Source organism: Anomaloglossus baeobatrachus, chromosome 8 (genome assembly GCF_048569485.1).
Source record: "Anomaloglossus baeobatrachus isolate aAnoBae1 chromosome 8, aAnoBae1.hap1, whole genome shotgun sequence".
In the NCBI taxonomy this organism is placed as follows: Eukaryota; Metazoa; Chordata; class Amphibia; order Anura; family Aromobatidae; genus Anomaloglossus; species Anomaloglossus baeobatrachus.
The window spans coordinates 239,963,679-239,985,407 of NC_134360.1; the positions used below are offsets into that span (position 1 = coordinate 239,963,679).

Sequence of the window (21,729 nt, forward strand, 5' to 3'; positions counted from 1 at the left end):
GACAGACAAAAGTGGAAGAAGTCGAGTAGTTATGATGCCCGGTGACACAATTTATTCTTGGACAGGAGGCGTCAGATTTTTTTTCTCCCCATTAAGTGTTAGATGTTAAAGGGAACCTGTCAGGCCCAATATGCACCGGAACCACGAGCAGTTCTGGGTGTATATTGCTAATCACTGCCTGAGGCGGGCTTTGCACACTACGACATCACAAGCCGATGCTGCGATGTCGAGTGCGATAGTCCCCGCCCCCGTCGCACATGCGATATCTTGTGATAGCTGTCGTAGCGAACATTATCGCTACGGCAGCTTCACATGCACTCACCTGCCCTGCAACGTCGCTCTGGCTGGCGACCCGCCTCCTTCCTAAGGGGGTGGGTCGTGTGGCGTCACACGGCAGGCGGCCAATAGAAGCAGAGGGGCGGAGATGAGTGGGATGTAAACATCCAGCCCACCTCCTTCCTACCGCATAGCCGGCGTGAGACGCAGGTAGATGTTCCTCGCTCCTGCGGCTTCATACACAGCGATGTGTGCTGCCGCAGGAACGAGGAACAACATCGTACCTGTCGCTGCTGCCAAATTATGGAAATGTCGGACCCTACACCGATCATACGATAACGACGCTTTTGCGTTCGTTAATCGTATCAAAAAGGATTTACACACTAAGATATCGACAGCGACGCCGGATGTGCGTCACTTTCGATTTGACCCCAACGATATCGCAGCTGTGATGTCTTAGTGTGCAAAGCCGGCCTAACTGTCCCTGTATCTAGTAGCATAGATAGATATAGTTAGAAAAAGTATTTCTAAAGATCTTATATTGTATGCTAATGAGCACAGGGACTAGTCCCAAAAGGTGTCATTTCCCCTGACTAGCCGCCCTCTTAGCATATTAGTAGGCCCACAGGGGTGCACTAACATGCTATTCAATGTCGCGTCACCAGCATGTACCTGTGTTCGCTGTGCCCACGTTTAAGTGCCCGGCCCTTCCGGTCATGCGCAGTATGAAGCCGGGTGCATGCCTCCAGTGAGGTCTACTGCGCATGACCGGAAGTGCTGGGGCATTCAGAAAAGCGGTCACAACAAACAGATACGCACGGCACCGCTGGATTGAATAGCATGTTACCACACCCACAGGGGCGTACTAAGAAGGAGGCTAGTCGGGGGATATAACACTTTTGGGACTAATCCCCGTACTCCGCATAAAACAGAGATCTTTATCCATGCTAGTGTATACAGGGACAGATAGGCAGGGATTAACACTATACACCCACAACTGCTCATGATTTTGGGTGCATACTGCACCTGACAGGTTCCCTTTAAACTAAAGTTTGGGGCAGATTTAACAGTGTCTGCCTGGACTGTACAAACGTGTAGTGCACCAGGTGATGCGCAGTACCTCACGTTGCAGGACACATCTGGTGCATTTTTAGGCTCTACCCCCGGTATTCTGAGTGTAGCCGACCTCACCAAGCGAGAGGCATCATACTGTGCCTGGCACCGTAAATCGGCACCGAGCGACATCCGGAGCTGGCGGATCCTGGGCCACGGTCACACTGTTTCCACAGATTTCCACCACGTTCGTTGACTTTACATAGGATGCGCTGCACAAAAGCCCATTTAATCCAACCATCGAGCGTTCTTGCTCGTTTGGCAGGAGACTAGTGGTCCGGTTATACTGAAAGTTTGTTGTGAAAGGAGCGTGTCACGCTGGTATAGCAGCACATATTGTAGGAGGTCAGAGAGCTGTGCGCTCCTGCAGAAGACCAGACGTGAGGAACCCTCTTTGGGGGGGGGGCTGTGATACCAGTGATTGCTAGTTAATGTTTCTTTGCTGCGTGAGGTTGGCAATCACTTCATTGGGGGACACAGGACATCTTCAGCGTACGCTGCCGACATTAGGAGGCTGGAAAGGTTTTTCAAAATGACCGGAGCTGAAGTCCACATCATCAGATATGTCTGAGCCTGGTGGGTTTAGGTCAGGAGACCGGCCGCCTGTCCAGAAAGCGAGGACATGAAGCCGCCCTTGGATCAATAACAGCCATTGTGGACAAATAGCAGAACAGTAAGGGATTGAGATAACTGGAAACATCAAATGTTCTGTAGAGAAGGCAAAAAGGCGCCTGCACCGGGGCATGATTGTACCGGCAGCAAAGTGCGAAAATCCACATGCAGATTATACAATCTTCACTGGGGTTTTTTTATCAGGAGAACACATCCCTCTGTAGGATTATATGAAAAGATGACCCCCATCACCCGCGCGAATAACCCAAACTACAACAACAAACCACAAATGTAAAAAAATAAAAAATCTTTAATATAAAAAAAGTGCCAATTTCTTCTGTACACTAATATATACAGCCCAAATGGGTAAAATTACACACATCAATTCTCCTTGTCCTCAAGGTAAGGATCCAGACATGTCTGAAAGGGAAAAAACAAAGAAAATTGGAGCTAGCACATATATACTTCAATAATAAAGCCATTACCAACACCTAAATTACAATACTGCTCCCTGTGTACAAAAATATAACTACTATCATACTGCCCCTATGTACAAGAATTTAACTATTATATATATATGACAGTATTATAATAGTTATATTCTTGTACATAGGGACAGTATTATAATAGTTATAATACTGTCCCTATGTTATGATTCAGTGACAAAAAAGGACAAAAACTAGGAAACCCAGAATGTACCAGAGTGGTTGGAATCTCAGCGAACTGCAGACCTACCACTAACACACAACTAGAAGTAGCCGTGGGACATGCCTACGATGACTTGGTCGCCTCGACACAGCCGGAGAACTAATTATCCCTACACAGAGAAATACAGGAAAGGCTAATCTGCCTCGGAGTAGTCCCCAAAGATATAGATAGCCCCCCACATCTAAAGACTACGGTGATGTAGGAAAACACAATACACAGGCAGAAACCAGATTCAGCAAAGTTGAGGCCCAAACTATCTAAATAGGAAAGGCCAGAAAAGAGCACTGTCTGCAGCCGTGCAATACCCTAGAAAAAGAACCAACATGTCGGATATGGAAAAATACTCAGCCCACACAGACTCTGCCCCCACTATATCACTACTCTGGTGTTACTGGGATCCAAACAAAACACTAATATAGTGGAGGGACTAAAATTAGTACCAAGCATGACAAAACAAAATAGCAGAATATCCAACTCCACACAGGCAAAATAGGAAATAAGCCTTAGTACCTAAACAGAAAAACAACAAGAAGGTGGAAACCAGCAGAGGCACAAAGACCAAACTTATCTGAAAGGAGTTCTGGTAGACACAAAAGGGCTAGCTTCAGAATGTCCTTAGCACACAGGAAACAACATTGAGCACCGGCCAGGAACAAGAGAACACTACTCTGTTATATAGGCCCAGTCAGAAGGACCTGATTGCCAATCATCCCCAGCTGTCTGGCTTCTATTCAGCAAGCAAATGTCACTGCTAGCACTGAGCACAAGAGGGATCCCCCAAACTGGAAGCTAGTCCAAATGAATTCACAACACCCTATGTACCAGAATATAACTACTATAATACTGCTCCTATGTATAAGCATGTATCACCCCCGCCTCGTTCTGCCATCTCTCACCTGGTACAGCGCTCGCTCCTTCTTCAGTCTGGCGTAGAATTGGAGCACATAGGGATTCGCGTTTACAGCTTTGGGATCAAAATCCATGATTCGCAGGCCTTCTAAGCTGCGAGCTCTGGAGAGCGCCACATACGCCTGGCCGCTCTCAAAAACGCGGGACAGGGAGATCTCCACACAGTCTAGCGTCATTCCCTGCAGCACAGGAACAGCCAGAATCAGACATTGGCCATATTGTATCGCACCGGACTCTCCTATGGTGGAGGGCAACGTACCTGACTCTTGTGTATGGAGATGGCCCACGCCAGCTTCAGAGGCAACTGCTGCCGGCTCAGGAAGACACCGCCGTGAGCTTTAATGACCCAGCGCTCCGGCTTCATGGCCGCTGTGACCCCGCACAAGAAACGCACTTTGGGCAAAGCTGAAGAGAGAAACAAGAAGTGACATGAAGAAATGATAAGAATGAAAAAGCGAAAGTCAGAAGGGGGAAAGGAGCACGGATCAGGGGGTGACTGACAGTTTAGTAATGTGGTTCCCAGTATCCGACCACAATAGATACATTGTATCAAGTCATTTAAAGTGTAACTGACGTTTTAGAACCGGCGGCGGAATGTCTGTGTCGCCACTGGCTCCGCCCATCTCCATAGAATATTATGAGCACCAACTGTCAGTCATCCCCTGTCAATAATAGGAAGATTGAGTTCACTGAAATCCAAATTGTAATCATGAACAGAGTGAAAGATGAACCCAGGAGGAGAAAGAAGGGGATTTCTCTGATAAGATTTTACAAAGTTATTTATTTTCATATTAGCTATTAATTTATTATATAAAACTGTTGTTTACTTTTTAACCCCTCCCTGGACTCAGGACCCCAGAGCCTTTATATGGCAGTAGGGGGAGGGGTGGCAGATATAAGTTTCTGGGACGAGGAAGATCTCAGCATTTCTCCTATCACTTACGTCTTTCTGTCCCTTCGAACCCAACGACGACTCCTCGCGCTCCATTCACTAAACCGCGGGCGACATCCAGGTTCTTGGTCAGCATCACCTGCAGCGTGATCAGTGGAGAATTAGGGGGAACAAAGTCTGCAGAGGACATTGAGGAGACCTACTCCAGTCACAACCAGAGCTGCGGTCGGTTTTACCAACCTCCTTTTTGACCCACCAATATTGGGCATTTTATTGGCGCCCCCTGCTTATTCAGCTTGCTCCACTGTATTGCATTGTGGGAACAGTTACATTTACACTATGGGAAGGGGTCTGTAGCAATAATGGAAACCACTGAGTCTATGTTGTACATTATGGGATATTCGCCAAACTGCAGAATTGTGAGTGCTGCTCCGGATATTAGTAGAATACTTGATCTAACATTAGAACAAGAGGAATATAGTGGAAATATGGAAATTTAAAGAGGATCTCCACCGCCGTTCTCTTTCACATGCGGAGTTGTGTTGGCAGATGCCTGACACATCTGCCACAATCAGCGCCGCTCCCCTCCTGGTGAGAAGCGGCAGAGCAGACCCCTTAAACATGATTATGCAGAATAAAGCTCTCCGGTTACAGTTTAGTCTCCCACATCCCGAAGCATGAAGAAACCAAAGACTATTTACTCAGATTTTAGTATCTCCGCCCCAGGACCCAGCCCCAGCAAAGGTTGGGGCTGATCTTGCTTTACACTCGCGGTCTCCTCTCACCTGAGCCCCTTTCTTCAGCAGGATCCTCTCCCCAACGGGACACTGTGCGTTTACCATCTTCACCAGCATTGGGTCGCTGTCCAGGGCGTCGTACTTGTGCATCTCCCCTGCAGCACAGAACAGGAGGTCACATATCAGTAATCAGGGGATAGGTCGGGGGAGCGCTCAGCATATCCCTCTCCTTAAAGGAGGTGTGGACTTTAATTGTGCAGCCAAAGGGGAAAAAACAACAAAAAAACAAAACACGTAATTAACTGTGCAGAGCACCTTGCTAAAAAAGAAAAATTATATATAATATATTAGCTTTAGTACCCGGGTGTTGCCCAGGATAGTAACTGTCTGCCTCTCTTCGAGTCTGTCGGTCTCTGTGTGTCTGTCTGTGTCCGTCTCGTTCCCCGTATCTTTCCCTGTCTGTCTGTCTTTATCCTTCTCCCGCTGACATCTTATTACCTCACACATAAGTTTCTTATACTAACAATTTATTTTGCGCCTATAGCAACCAATCACAGCTCCTATTACTAACCTAATAGCTCGCAGCTCCATTGACTTTAATGGAGGCAGGATTTTTGGAGAGTAACTGTAAAGCGCAGGGTTAAATTTTCCCATCCAAACATAGTCTATGACATTCCCCGAGTCACATGGAGTGTCTATGCAAAATGTTGTGATTGCAAATGCGATTCCTTTAGCGGACACACCCACATACATACACACAGCTTTATATGATAGATAGATATTTTTTTTTTTTTTTGCTCTGCAGCTCCTATGTGCAGTCATGGATCTCCATGGTTACACACTACAAACAACTGTGTAGTCTGATCCTGCATCCGAGGATTGCTCCACGCCTCAGCATCAAGGAGCAGCCGTTAAAGGGTCTTATCTGCTACATTGTGCTTTATGAGGGGTCCCATCCATACCAGGTAGTTGCTGTAATCTCCGCTCATTCGTCAGATCTACATCGTCCTTGTGGGTGCAGAGCCGCGTCGCCAGGATCCCGTCCCGCTCAATCTTGTTGTTACCGGTCAGTAGCAGCTGCTTCGTCACCTCTTCATTGCATCTGAAGGAGAAATATTCAGTGTCCAGTGAAATAAAGGTTTTGTAAAACATGGCTGCTTTTTCCTAGAAACAGCGCCACTCCCGTTTGATGGTTGTGATCGGAACTGCAGTTCAGCTCTATTGAAGTAAACGGCAATACCACGTGCAACCTGATCATAGGGGAGGTGGTGTTTTATTAAGCAAGAAAATAAATACATTTTTGAATCTTTTGCAATCCTTAACATAGATCACAGTACAGATATAACAGGTGATGGAGGCCAAAGGAACGTAGCAGCATCACGAAACGCTGCTGGCAATCACATGATGGATCAGGCTTTGGGCCCAGAGCAGGTTTGAAGTCTGCCATGGAGAACCCTAAATGGAAACTGATGCCTATTAGAAGTTACCCCTTGAAAGCCACAGAGGAGACATCAGTCATTACAAACTACAAATCCCAGCATGCCACAAGAGAAAACGGTCACAGCAAACCCCGGAGTTTAACTTCCTAGAAAAGAGCTGGGACATAATGCAGACAGCGAGGCGTCCGTCCTCACCTGCCCAGACGGATGGCCTGCAGCAGGGAGATGAACTTCTTGTCCGTCTGTCTCCGCACCTCCGTCAGCTCCATGGTCAGGTGGATGCATCTCCGCCAGCTTTTGGCCTGAGGAGCAGAGACATCCCGGTTATTAGCAGAGATGCACAAGATGTTACTTTTTCGCTTCTTCCCTTTGTCAGATTTATTAACCTAAAATACCAGAAACTCCAGACCACAATGCATCACTCCAGGTACCGTCAGGGGCAACATTTCAAGGGGGGGTGGGGGCTCTGCCACCGAGGTGGGGGGGCTCTGTCACCAACTTATTGACAATAATGGAGATTCCTACCTGGAAGCAGAACTTGGTCTGACTTGAGGCCTGAGTCACCGGTGGAAGCTGCAGAAAATCACCACAAACGATGAGTTGGATCCCACCGAACGGCTCGTCCTTACCTCGGACCGCCCTGCAAGGAGCGACAAGACAGATCAATATTCAGCCTCACCCAGTCTCAGACCCTGGACATCAGAGAAGCCCCCATACCTGGCAACAGCCTCCAGCTTGTCAAAGAACTCCCCTTCCACCATGGAGATCTCATCTATGATCAGCTGCCGGCAGCTTATCCAGTGCTGACGGACCCCCGGCCTCTTGGCCAACTCCACACACTGGTCCAGTGGAGCCTTCCCAGAACCGATCCCTGAAGCAAAGAGGAGAGTAAGGAAAGGTCTAACCACCATCATTCATCACTGCAATGTCGGTACTATAAAAGCCTCCACTAGGGGGCGCTAACATGCACAACATTCCCCAGAAATCCTGTAAGCAAAGAGCTCCCCCTGGTGGTGGCTTGAGGCAGAAGCCTCTTACCATGAATGTCTATAGCTAGTGCAGGTCACTATAGGGACCATGCAGCAGGATAGCGCCCCCAGAGGCCATCACTGAGCATAAAGGCGGATATTGTTTTTGTAATTACTAATTGATGTATACAGCCCTCATTAGGTTATTCCTCACCTGCAAAGGCATGTAGCGTGGTGCCGCCAATATGACAGGCGGCCACCCCTGTGCTTGCTGTGGCATAAGTGCTTTTAGGGGGCAGAGCCCCAATAATCCTCTTCAGTAAGTAAGACTTTCCTGTACCTGGAAATAAAGAGACAAGCAGTCTATAAAGCTGGGACCAGCCATTCACAGATCAGGTCATGTCAAGATATAATAAAAGCCTCCATTCTTTACACTGCAGGCTGCAGCAAGAGAACTGGCGAAATAAAAACAAGCTATATATTACAGTAATTACAGAGGCCGCCTGTACCAACCCGCACTGCCTGTGAAGAACACGTTCTTCCCACTGAGGACGGTGCCGAGGACCGTGGACTGCTCGGTGGAGAGATGCAGCTGCCGGGGCATGGTCAGAGCCGGCTTCTTACTGGGACGCAGCTCAGAAATCTACAACCAAATACATGAGGATATGTAAAATCACACTACAGATCGCACAGCGAAGTCTAACTCCCTGTACAGGAAATAGAATAATGTCACTATTCACTGCAACTACGGCATTCTATTCATCAGGATTGAAATAAAGGAGATTTAGCTTTCCCCCAAAAGGAGAGTAACGCAATTCATCAAATCAACTTACACCTGCACTGATTCTGAGTTACACCCTGTATTATACTCCAGAGCTGCACTCACTATTCTGCTGGTGCAGTCACTGTGTACATACCTTATATTACACTACTTATCCAGAGTGCACTTCTGGAGTATAATACAGGATGTAACTCAGGATCAGTACAGGATAAGTAATGTAATCTATGTACACAGTGACTGCTCCAGCAGAATAGTGAGTGCAGCTCTGGAGTATAGTACAGGATGTAACTCAGGATCAGTACAGGATAAGTAATGTAATCTATGTACACAGTGACTGCTCCAGCAGAATAGTGAGTGCAGCTCTGGAGTATAATACAGGAGGTAACTCAGGATCAGTACAGGATCAGTAATGTAATGTATGTACACAGTGACTGCACCAGCAGAATAGTGAGTGCAGCTCTGGAGTATAATACAGGATGTAACTCAGGATCAGTACAGGATAAGTAATGTAATCTATGTACACAGTGACTGCTCCAGCAGAATAGTGAGTGCAGCTCTGGAGTATAATACAGGAGGTAACTCAGGATCAGTACAGGATCAGTAATGTAATATATGTACACAGTGACTGCACCAGCAGAATAGTGAGTGCAGCTCTGGAGTATAATACAGGATGTAACTCAGGATCAGTACAGGATAAGTAATGTATGTACACAGTGACTGCACCAGCAGAATAGTGAGTGCAGCTCTGAGGATAATACAGGATGTAACCCAGGGTCTGACTTGTAACTTACCAGATTGTTCTCGGATGACGCCGTCCTCGGCCGTTTTTGTGGACCTCGGTTTGCAGCGTTGGCTCCTCGGTTACTGAGCCCCTTCCCCTTCACAGGTGTCTGACTGTTGACCTTTGCTCGCATTTCGTTCGCTTGCTCCAGGTCCTTCTTCTGTACAGGACTGATTGTCTCAAATACCCGTGGGAGCCCTGACAGCAGTCGCATGCGCTCGTTCACCGGCTTCTCGCCCTTCCCTGCCTCGTGTTTAATCATCAGGGTTTTCATGAAGTGCTTCAGCTTGTCGGAGGGGCAGTTGGAGATCAGCAGCTGGATGTTGTCTGGTTGGAGAACGATGGAGCTTTTCCCATCTTGGATGAAGCGGGTGAAGATCTGGATTTGTTTCAGGATGAAATTTTGGGGTAACTTCCCATCACTGACCTTCAGCACCAGCTCCCGAAATTCATTGCGCCCCAGTGAAGTGAAGGCGTTCCGGATGACTTTACGTTTCAGCGCCTGTCCGGATGCGTTCAGATATTCTATGGCGACGCTGCTCTGGATCTCGGGGGACAGGGGATCGACCAGATTCATCCTCCTGAAAGAGCAGTCAAGGTTATGTCAGTCAGAGGGGTCTCTGCATGTGCTCCCTGGGGGTTTCCTCCGGACTCTCACATTTACAATAAACCCCATTATGAAGCCACTAAAATGACAAATCCCATAACTCAATATCTCCACTGACTACTGGGGAGGGGGGGGAGGGATTTGGGGTCATGAGACGGTCACTTTGTTAATACTGTATTTTACCATCAGGACCAGTAAGGCTGTGTGCACAAGCTGCGGTATTTTTTTTTTCATGCATTTTTCTTGCAGATTTTAATCAATCTGCAAGGGAAAATGCATTCCAGCAAAGAGTATGAGAATCCTGAAGTGCTGTGCACACATTGCAGATTTTTTTTCCTTGCAGATTTTGTTGCAGAAAAATCTGCGCCAAACAATGGACATGTCAATTCTTTCTGCATTTCTCCCAAAGTTTTCCCTATCTCAATGCAAAAAAAGTGCATTTTTGCCGCAGTGTTTATTTTCAAAAAAAATATGCAACGTGAAAACATACCTTATAATATACAACTGAACGGTGTCAAAATCAGAATGGACATTAATCACAGAGTTCTGCTCTGAAGGCCAGGCAGCAGCTTCCACCAGAGGTGGATAATGACACAAATCCCAAATTATTTAACATTTTTATAAGTTGAATTTCTGGACTATTAAAAGGGTATTCCAATAATAATAAACAATGGCCAATAAACTAAGGGTCCCATCTCTGGGACCCCAATGGGGGGCTCTGCAGTGAGACCACCAGCTATTTCCAGCTGTCAAAAATGAATGAATGAATAAATGAATGAATGGGGCACTGGTGCGTGTGCTCAACCGTAACTCTATTAAGAAGGAGCACTGCGGCGCCTCAATCCCAGGATCCATAGGGGTCCAAGTGATGGGACCCTCAGCAATTGGCCACAATTTACTGGAATACCCCTTTAAAAACCCAGAAATCCCACTACAAAAGATAGATAGATAGATAGAGGGATAGATAGATAGATAGAGGGATAGATAGATAGATAGAGGGATAGATAGATAGATAGAGGGATAGATAGATAGATAGATAGATAGAGGGATAGATAGATAGATAGATAGATAGAGGGATAGATAGATAGATAGATAGATAGAGGGATAGATAGATAGATAGATAGAGGGATAGATAGATAGATAGATAGAGGGATAGATAGATAGATAGATAGAGGGATAGATAGATAGATAGATAGAGGGATAGATAGATAGATAGATAGAGGGATAGATAGATAGATAGATAGAGGGATAGATAGATAGATAGAGGGATAGATAGATAGATAGAGGGATAGATAGATAGATAGAGGGATAGATAGATAGATAGAGGGATAGATAGATAGATAGATAGAGGGATAGATAGATAGATAGATAGAGGGATAGATAGATAGATAGATAGAGGGATAGATAGATAGATAGATAGAGGGATAGATAGATAGATAGATAGAGGGATAGATAGATAGATAGAGGGATAGATAGATAGATAGAGGGATAGATAGATAGATAGAGGGATAGATAGATAGAGGGATAGATAGATAGAGGGATAGATAGATAGAGGGATAGATAGATAGAGGGATAGATAGATAGAGGGATAGATAGATAGAGGGATAGATAGATAGAGGGATAGATAGATAGAGGGATAGATAGATAGAGGGATAGATAGATAGAGGGATAGATAGATAGAGGGATAGATAGATAGAGGGATAGATAGATAGAGGGATAGATAGATAGAGGGATAGATAGATAGAGGGATAGATAGATAGAGGGATAGATAGATAGAGGGATAGATAGATAGAGGGATAGATAGATAGAGGGATAGATAGATAGAGGGATAGATAGATAGAGGGATAGATAGATAGAGGGATAGATAGATAGAGGGATAGATAGATAGAGGGATAGATAGATAGAGGGATAGATAGATAGAGGGATAGATAGATAGAGGGATAGATAGATAGAGGGATAGATAGATAGAGGGATAGATAGATAGAGGGATAGATAGATAGAGGGATAGATAGATAGAGGGATAGATAGATAGAGGGATAGATAGATAGAGGGATAGATAGATAGAGGGATAGATAGATAGAGGGATAGATAGATAGAGGGATAGATAGATAGAGGGATAGATAGATAGAGGGATAGATAGATAGAGGGATAGATAGATAGAGGGATAGATAGAGGGATAGATAGAGGGATAGATAGATAGAGGGATAGATAGATAGAGGGATAGATAGATAGAGGGATAGATAGATAGAGGGATAGATAGATAGAGGGATAGATAGATAGAGGGATAGATAGATAGAGGGATAGATAGATAGAGGGATAGATAGATAGAGGGATAGATAGATAGATAGAGGGATAGATAGATAGAGGGATAGATAGATAGAGGGATAGATAGATAGAGGGATAGATAGATAGAGGGATAGATAGATAGATAGAGGGATAGATAGATAGAGGGATAGATAGATAGAGGGATAGATAGATAGAGGGATAGATAGATAGAGGGATAGATAGATAGAGGGATAGATAGATAGAGGGATAGATAGATAGAGGGATAGATAGATAGAGGGATAGATAGATAGAGGGATAGATAGATAGAGGGATAGATAGATAGAGGGATAGATAGATAGAGGGATAGATAGATAGAGGGATAGATAGATAGAGGGATAGATAGATAGAGGGATAGATAGATAGATAGATAGATAGATAGATAGATAGATAGATAGATAGATAGATAGATAGATAGAGGGATAGATAGATAGAGGGATAGATAGATAGAGGGATAGATAGATAGAGGGATAGATAGATAGAGGGATAGATAGATAGAGGGATAGATAGATAGAGGGATAGATAGATAGAGGGATAGATAGATAGAGGGATAGATAGATAGAGGGATAGATAGATAGAGGGATAGATAGATAGAGGGATAGATAGATAGAGGGATAGAGGGATAGATAGATAGAGGGATAGAGGGATAGATAGATAGAGGGATAGATGGATAGATAGATAGAGGGATAGATAGATAGATAGAGGGATAGAGGGATAGAGGGATAGATAGAGGGATAGATAGATAGAGGGATAGAGGGATAGATAGAGGGATAGATAGAGGGATAGATAGAGGGATAGATAGAGGGATAGATAGAGGGATAGATAGAGGGATAGATAGAGGGATAGATAGAGGGATAGATAGAGGGATAGATAGAGGGATAGATAGAGGGATAGATAGAGGGATAGATAGAGGGATAGATAGAGGGATAGATAGAGGGATAGATAGAGGGATAGATAGAGGGATAGATAGAGGGATAGATAGAGGGATAGATAGAGGGATAGATAGAGGGATAGATAGAGGGATAGATAGAGGGATAGATAGAGGGATAGATAGATAGATAGAGGGATAGATAGATAGATAGAGGGATAGATAGATAGATAGAGGGATAGATAGATAGATAGAGGGATAGATAGATAGATAGAGGGATAGATAGATAGATAGAGGGATAGATAGATAGATAGAGGGATAGATAGAGGGATAGATAGATAGAGGGATAGATAGATAGAGGGATAGATAGATAGAGGGATAGATAGATAGAGGGATAGATAGATAGAGGGATAGATAGATAGAGGGATAGATAGATAGATAGAGGGATAGATAGATAGATAGAGGGATAGATAGATAGATAGAGGGATAGATAGATAGATAGAGGGATAGATAGATAGATAGAGGGATAGATAGATAGATAGAGGGATAGATAGATAGATAGAGGGATAGATAGATAGATAGAGGGATAGATAGATAGATAGAGGGATAGATAGATAGATAGAGGGATAGATAGAGGGATAGATAGATAGAGGGATAGATAGATAGATAGAGGGATAGATAGAGGGATAGATAGATAGAGGGATAGATAGATAGAGGGATAGATAGATAGAGGGATAGATAGATAGAGGGATAGATAGATAGAGGGATAGATAGAGGGATAGATAGAGGGATAGATAGATAGAGGGATAGATAGAGGGATAGATAGAGGGATAGATAGAGGGATAGATAGAGGGATAGATAGAGGGATAGATAGATAGATAGATAGATAGAGGGATAGATAGATAGATAGATAGATAGAGGGATAGATAGATAGATAGAGGGATAGATAGATAGATAGAGGGATAGATAGATAGATAGAGGGATAGATAGATAGATAGAGGGATAGATAGATAGATAGAGGGATAGATAGATAGATAGAGGGATAGATAGATAGATAGAGGGATAGATAGATAGATAGAGGGATAGATAGATAGATAGAGGGATAGATAGATAGATAGAGGGATAGATAGATAGATAGAGGGATAGATAGATAGATAGATAGATAGATAGATAGATAGATAGATAGATAGATAGAGGGATAGATAGAGGGATAGATAGAGGGATAGATAGAGGGATAGATAGATAGAGGGATAGATAGATAGAGGGATAGATAGATAGAGGGATAGATAGATAGAGGGATAGATAGATAGAGGGATAGATAGATAGAGGGATAGATAGATAGAGGGATAGATAGATAGAGGGATAGATAGATAGATAGAGGGATAGATAGATAGATAGATAGAGGGATAGATAGAGGGATAGATAGATAGAGGGATAGATAGATAGAGGGATAGATAGATAGAGGGATAGATAGAGGGATAGATAGATAGAGGGATAGATAGATAGAGGGATAGATAGATAGAGGGATAGATAGATAGAGGGATAGATAGATAGAGGGATAGATAGATAGATAGAGGGATAGATAGAGGGATAGATAGAGGGATAGATAGAGGGATAGATAGAGGGATAGATAGAGGGATAGATAGAGGGATAGATAGAGGGATAGATAGAGGGATAGATAGAGGGATAGATAGACACACACTCATATATATGTAGTATATATAATTAACCCCTTGCCGGATTAAAGGCATTTTGCAGTGAGGTCTGGTATATATAGAGCTAGTGTCATCCCAGCGTAGATCCGGTGGAGCAGCAGCGGGACTCACCTCGTGCTGTTGTGTCTGCGGCGGCTCCTGCTCTCTGATTAGCCCGGTGTCCCTCCCCGGCTGTGTCCTCTCCCGGCTCTGCCGCCTCCTCCGCCGCTTCCTGCGCTCTCTCCGGCTCTGATCCCCCCGGATTCTGCATCAAACATTTGAAACAAATTCAAATTCGCCGGGTCGGAAACACAACCAATCAGAAACTGGACATTTAAAGAATCAACCAATCAGCTTTTAGTGAAGTCAGAGCTATCGAGCCGTTGAAGCTCAGGATGTTATCGTCACGTGACTCCTTCCACGAAAGTCGCGGCGTCCATCTTTGTTTTGGGAACGTCATGGCTCTGCTTATGTGACAGCTGCTGGCAAAAAAAAACCACACAGAAACCCATCGTTTACTACATATCGGTCGGGTCTGCAAACTTTAGTACTCCTCCTGTGAAACTATAATTTCTAGCCGATTATCTGCTCATCACAGTGCATCAATGATCCGCTCGGCCACCGTAGTCCCCCCCCCCCTCCATTGGCCGCTGTCAGATGCTTATATACAGGAGGGTTACAGGCCTATATCAGGTCACTACATTTGTGCGACGTAATAAAATGTTTACTAAAATGTAAAAAAAAAATATTTTTCATGTAATAAAAAGTACAAAACACTGCACTGTGTCCGCTGCTTGTACATATTCTATGTCTCTGTACAGTTTATTTGTATGTTTGTTTTTCCTTTCACAATAAAAAGTTAATTTTAAAAAAATAAAAAAAAAAAAAGTACAAATCAGCGCAGATCCTGAGCGCTTTCCACACAGCCATATATGGTCATACGGTCGCCATAGAAACCTGACCCTTCTCGCCTCCAGTAATCACTTTCTCCAGTCTCAGGCACCGCCTCGGACACACCGCAGGGTCCTTTGTTGCTGTAACGTCACATCCATTCAGGCGCCATAAAGGACAGCCTGTTAGGGGCCTTAAGAGTTTCCCTGGAAACGGGACGCAAAACCACAGGAAACAACCGGGAATATGGCGGCCACAGCGACGGGACAGCGGGAGAAAGTTCAGCGGGACGAGGTGTCTCTGAATGCAATTCACCGGGAGACGATCCGCAAAGAGAACCGCAGCCAGAGGCTGGTCACCGAGTTCAGCATCAACCCGCATCATAGGAGTAATGTATCCTGCCGTGTGCGGTGATGGCGGCTGTGCCGCGGGGTGTGAACTGTCCTCACAGCGACATCTGCTGCAGACATGGCGGCCGAGCCGCTGGACGCGGACCAGTTCCATTAATTCCGGGACTCAGAACTTTTCTCTTTCTGTCCTCGGTATTTCAATGTCTCCATTCATTTTACCATTGGAAAAAAAATCCCAACTCCGGTGAAACGTAAAAAAAAAGAAAGATTTCTGCCCCGGATTTATTTTGTGTTCATTTTCCGGTAACGATGAGCGATCTAGTGATTCTCCCAGCGACCCCCGACCTGGATCATTATTACCGGCTTCACTAACACTCTGGGCTTTGTGTAAATAAAGTTTGGTTCCAATCCCCATTTTTCAGGGCCCCGCGACTCGCCCTCTCTTAATTCCCTGAGCCCCGCGACTCGCCCTCTCTTAATTCCCTGAGCCCCGCGACTCGCCCTCTCTTAATTCCCTGAGCCCCGCGACTCGCCCTCTCTTCTTGTCCCGGGGCCCCGCGGCTCGCCCTCTCTTCTTGTCCCGGGGCCCCGCGACTCGCCCTCTCTTCTTGTCCCGGGGCCCCGCGGCTCGCCCTCTCTTCTTGTCCCGGGGCCCCGCGGCTCGCCCTCTCTTCTTGTCCCGGGGCCCCGCGGCTCGCCCTCTCTTCTTGTCCCGGGGCCCCGCGGCTCGCCCTCTCTTCTTGTCCCGGGGCCCCGCGGCTCGCCCTCTCTTCTTGTCCCGGGGCCCCGCGGCTCGCCCTCTCTTCTTGTCCCGGGGCCCCGCGGCTCGCCCTCTCTTCTTGTCCCGGGGCCCCGCGGCTCGCCCTCTCTTCTTGTCCCGGGGCCCCGCGGCTCGCCCTCTCTTCTTGTCCCGGGGCCCCGCGGCTCGCCCTCTCTTCTTGTCCCGGGGCCCTGTGATACTCTTTTCCCATCTCCAGAGCTGCTGATTTTGCTGATATCAGTTTGAGCTGCAGACGACGTTATCGCTTTTTGAAGAAAAAGCTGCCATTCTAAAACCGTAGAAGCCAACCTGCTCATTTTTTTTCCGTAATGTAAATAGATTCCAATTTTTTTGTTTTGAATATTAATGTTTTATTACATCAAATTATTTTTTAGTCACAACCAGGGGGCTTGAACTGTGACACTTTTTGTAGATGATAAAAGTCATAGACTCCTATGACGTCCGCCCAGTGAGTCGGCTGCACAGAGGCAGCAATAGATGCCTCCAGAAGATCTGTACTATTCTGGCATCCAATCAGCACCCGATGAGTGTATTGTGCCGGGGGCGCCACTTAAACGCTGTTGTTAGAGACTGACAACATTTAAAGGGACAGTTCAAACCATGTACAGGCTCTCATTAGATCATGACGTGGCCAAATATTAGTGTAATTTTCCCACCTATTGGTTTTTCATCCATCTCCTCCCTTCTCTGGCTCTATGAAACCAGAGCTGTCAATCAAAGAGTCTTCTTGACTTTGATTGACATCTCTGGTTTCATAGAGCCAGAGAAGGGAGGAGAATGTTTTTCATCTATCAGGTGGGAAGATGCACTTAAATGGAACATGTCAGGTGTAATATGCACCCAGAGCCACGGGCAGTTCTGGGTGCACATTGCTAATCCCTGCCTAACCATCCCTGTATACACTAGCATAGATAAAGGGATCTATAGAAAAAGAATTTCGAAAGATCTTTTATCTTATGCTAATGAGCGCAGGGATTAGTCCCAAGGACATTATATCCCCCGACTAGCCCCCCCCCTTAGTACACCCCTGTGTGCGTGCTAACATGCTATTCAATTCAGCATTACCAGCGGTGCTACACATACCTGTGTATGCGGTGACCGCGCTTCTGAGTGCTCCGGCTCTTCCGGTCTTGCGCAGTAGACCTCTCTAAATTCGGGATGCGTACACCTGACTTCATACTGCGCATGACCAGAAGTGCCGGCATTCAGAAGCGCAGTCACAGCAAACACAGGTACATGCTGCACCACTGGTGACGCTAAATTGAATACCATGTACTAACATGCTAAGAGGGGGGACAAGTCAGGGGAAATAACGCCCTTGGGACTAGTCCCAGTGCTCATTAGCATAAATAAAAGATGTTTAGAAATCATTTTTTTTTAAAGATCTGTATCTATGCTAGAGTATACAGAGACGGTTAGTAAGGGATTGGATTAGCAAAATACACCCAGAACTGCTCGTTGCTATGGGTGGATATTGCACCTGACAGGTTCCCTTTAAATATTTCGGCACACCATGATGCACCAAGCGCCTGTACTTCCTTTGTTCGGTCATTCTGAACTGATAGAGCCCCTTTAAGTGATGAAACAACAGTGATCAGAGTTGTATTTATGCCCTTAGAGGCAATGCTGGCTGTTGAGCACAGCCGCCTCCATACACGCTCACCCCTAATATGATATAAGAATACATCATAGATCAGAAGGGCTAAAAGGGGTTCTCCACCTTGGATGTTTATGATCTGCCCCATAGATGCAGGTCTTACCTGTGCGGCAGCCACTGATCTGAAGCGAGGGGATCCCATAGTTCATCTGCTGAGGTGTCCAAGCGTCTGCCCAGTAATGTACTTTCACAGACATCTGAGCAGAGGGCACCCGCATCTGCGGCTCATTTTCGGTGCAGCCACCGCTCCCGCATAGATCCAGGCACCTCAGTTCTCAGGATCCGTAGGATTCCCCGCTGTCAAGACGGATTGCATCCATTACATTATACAGATTGCACCAGCTTAAAGGGAACCTGTCAGGTAATTTATGTGTTCTAACCTAGTAGCAGGGTGATATGTGGCCTAGTAACCCCTTCCTACCCATCCCTGTGTTGTAATATTGTGTAATGTGCATGTATAAAAGTGTTATTACTTACATGTTCCCTATGTAAATAGCATAGGTCTCTTGCCCCATGGGCGTCTCCTCGCCCTGTGGGCGTTTGCATGTTTTCCGTGGTATCACGCCCCTGTGGGCATGATACCATGTATTTACTTGAGCGACGTCCCCGTTGCTGCTTGGAGATCATGTGCACTTGCCATTCCCGCAGCCTTGTTAAACGGGTGCTCGCTTCTCGTCTTCAGCCGTGCACTGCGTATGCTCAGAAGACTCCTACGGTTCCGATCATGCGCAGAGCGCGTCTGAAGACGAGAGGCAAGCACCTAGATAACAAGGTTGCGGGAATGGCAAGTGCGCACGCGCGGGATCTCAAGGAGCGACGGGGACGTCGCTCAAGTCTATCCATGGTATCACCCCCAGAGGGCGATGCGACACCCAGGGGGCTAGAGCCCCTGCTCATTTACAAAGGGAACACGCAAGTAATAAAACATTTTTATACATGCACAATACACAATATTACAATGCAGGGATGGGTAGGAAGGGGTTACTAGGCCACACATCACACTGCTACTAGGTTAGAACACAAATTACCTGACAGGTTCCCTTTAATAAATGTGTTGCAAATGCCAATATATTTAATGACACGTTTAGGCGCCATTCTCACCCCACCATTGATATATTTTACAGTGCATGCCGTGACGGGGAAGCCAATGGCCTGGCATGAGAACCAGAACGAGACCGCCGATGGTAAGTGTTAAAAGCTGCAGATGCACTGGGTCGCCAGCTTCTTTATAGATCAGGCTCCGTGTCACAGGGTAGAGCGGGGGAAGATTTGCCCCTTGTCTGGGGTCATTGACCTTGCAGTTATTGGGCACAGGCTCCATTCCACATGTCACATCTTAAATGTAGCTGGAGGCTCAGGATGAGCATCGCTATCGATTTCCCACTGAAAATGCCATTTAGGAAATTGCAAGATGAGTAATACATGACTGAAATCGTCAATTATAAGAATTAGCTTGGGACAGTTTCTATTCACTGACAGCTATCGGGGCTACTAATATTTTTGATATACTGACATCTTTTTTTTTTTTTTTTTAACATATCAACAGAAAACTTCCTGAATATAATCCATCACGCAGCTTTGGAACCGACAAAAAAGTATACCGAGCCACAAACGACGAACCAAGAGATCGGCTGGATGACGCAACCGCTGGTAAGTATCAGCTCCGTTACCGCCAGGAGGGAGGACGGAGGGTCAGACATTCACCGCTTTATTCCCCTGCAGATCAGCATCGACCGGACAGACAGACGGCTGCATTATCATCGGCAGAAGACGGAGATCACGGCATACATGGAGACGGCGTGGAAACTTAAAGAGCAGAGCGTCAATCTGCAGTGATGGTGGAGAAGGACCTGCCAGGCCCCGTGTCTCAGCCCGAGATTACAGACCATCACACTTTCATTCTGTACATTGCTCACCAAGAATTAACAAATTCCAATGTACAACATGGAAATACCCCTGAACCCAGGTCCTGCGGGTGAGGGTAGGACAGGCTGAGACTTACAGTCCCTCCACATGAGCGCTCACATCTGATAAAGCCATGAATATACATTCTTAAGAGTTGAGTCTCCTCCTTTTCCTGTAAAGCATCAGTCTATACCCCAGTAGTATAATAGGTAATGGTCTGCAGAGCCCCATCCTCTTCTTTACTGGTGGTCCCAGAAGTCGGACCACTTCAGTGATGAGTTATCCCCTATTCAGTAGCCAAGGATATCACCTACAATTCTGGGAAAGCCTCTTTAAGATTTATTAAAGAATAAGCGCAAAAGAAGGGAATTTTGTTTACTTACCGTAAATTCCTTTTCTTCTAGCTCCTATTGGGAGACCCAGACAATTGGGTGTATAGCTTCTGCCTCCGGAGGCCACACAAAGTATTACACTTTAAAAAGTGTAACCCCTCCCCTCTGCTATACACCCTCCCGTGCATCACGGGCTCCTCAGTTTGGTGCAAAAGCAGGAAGGAGGAAACTTATAAATTGGTCTAAGGTAAATTGAATCCGAAGGATGTTCGGAGAACTGAAACCATGAACCAAAAGAACAATTGAACATGAACAACATGTGTACACAAAAGAACAACCAGCCCGAAGGGAACAGGGGCGGGTGCTGGGTCTCCCAATAGGAGCTAGAAGAAAAGGAATTTACGGTAAGTAAACAAAATTCCCTTCTTCTTTGTCGCTCCATTGGGAGACCCAGACAATTGGGATGTCCAAAAGCAATCCCTGGGTGGGTAAAAGAATACCTCGATAAAAAGAGCCGAAAAACGGCCCCCTCTTACAGGTGGGCAACTGCCGCCTGAAGGACTCGCCTACCTAGGCTGGCATCTGCCGAATCATCGGCATGCACCTGATAGTGTTTCGTGAAAGTGTGCAGACTCGACCAGGTAGCCGCCTGACACACCTGCCGAGCCGTAGCCTGGTGTCGCAATGCCCAGGACACCGACGGCTCTGGTAGAATGGGCCTTCAGTCCAGCAGGAATCGGAAGCCCAAAAGAACGGTAGCCTTCAAGAATCGGTTCCTTGATTCACCGAGCCAAGGTTGACTTGAAAACCTGAAATCCCTTACTCTGGTCCGCGATAAGGACAAGAGCGCATCAGACCGGCGCAGGGGCGCCGTGCGAGAAATGTAGAGCCGGAGTGCTCTCACCAGATCTAATAAATGCAAATCCTTTTCACATTGGTGAACTGGATGCGGACCCAAAGAGGGTAAGACGAAACGGGGATACCTTAGGGAGAAAGTCCGGGACCGGACGTAGAACCACCCTATCCTGGTGAAACACCAGGAAGGGGGCTTTGCATGACAGCGCTGCCAGCTGAGATACTCTTCTGAGTGATGTGACTGCCACTAG

The 21,729-nt window shown here is 46.0% G+C and overlaps 2 protein-coding genes across 2 annotated transcripts; one reads left to right on the forward strand and one right to left on the reverse strand.

The window, feature by feature from the left end:
* Window positions 1-2,339: 2,339 nt before the first annotated feature.
* PIF1 (PIF1 5'-to-3' DNA helicase) lies at window positions 2,340-14,944 on the reverse strand. The gene is made up of 13 exons (XM_075321162.1): window positions 14,840-14,944; window positions 9,227-9,797; window positions 8,168-8,297; window positions 7,869-7,994; window positions 7,404-7,557; window positions 7,212-7,326; window positions 6,882-6,988; window positions 6,210-6,349; window positions 5,296-5,402; window positions 4,562-4,649; window positions 3,878-4,023; window positions 3,606-3,797; window positions 2,340-2,421 (listed from the first exon to the last, which is right to left on the reverse strand). Exons 2-13 carry the CDS (start codon window positions 9,791-9,793, stop codon window positions 2,383-2,385), a joined length of 1,911 nt encoding a protein of 636 aa, XP_075177277.1. The 5' UTR covers window positions 9,794-9,797; window positions 14,840-14,944; the 3' UTR covers window positions 2,340-2,382.
* A 774-nt stretch (window positions 14,945-15,718) lies between these two features.
* Window positions 15,719-20,601, forward strand: CFAP144 (cilia and flagella associated protein 144). Its single transcript, XM_075321163.1, has 4 exons — window positions 15,719-15,986; window positions 19,511-19,570; window positions 19,933-20,036; window positions 20,109-20,601. Exons 1-4 carry the CDS (start codon window positions 15,845-15,847, stop codon window positions 20,220-20,222), a joined length of 420 nt encoding a protein of 139 aa, XP_075177278.1. The 5' UTR covers window positions 15,719-15,844; the 3' UTR covers window positions 20,223-20,601.
* Window positions 20,602-21,729: the final 1,128 nt, after the last annotated feature.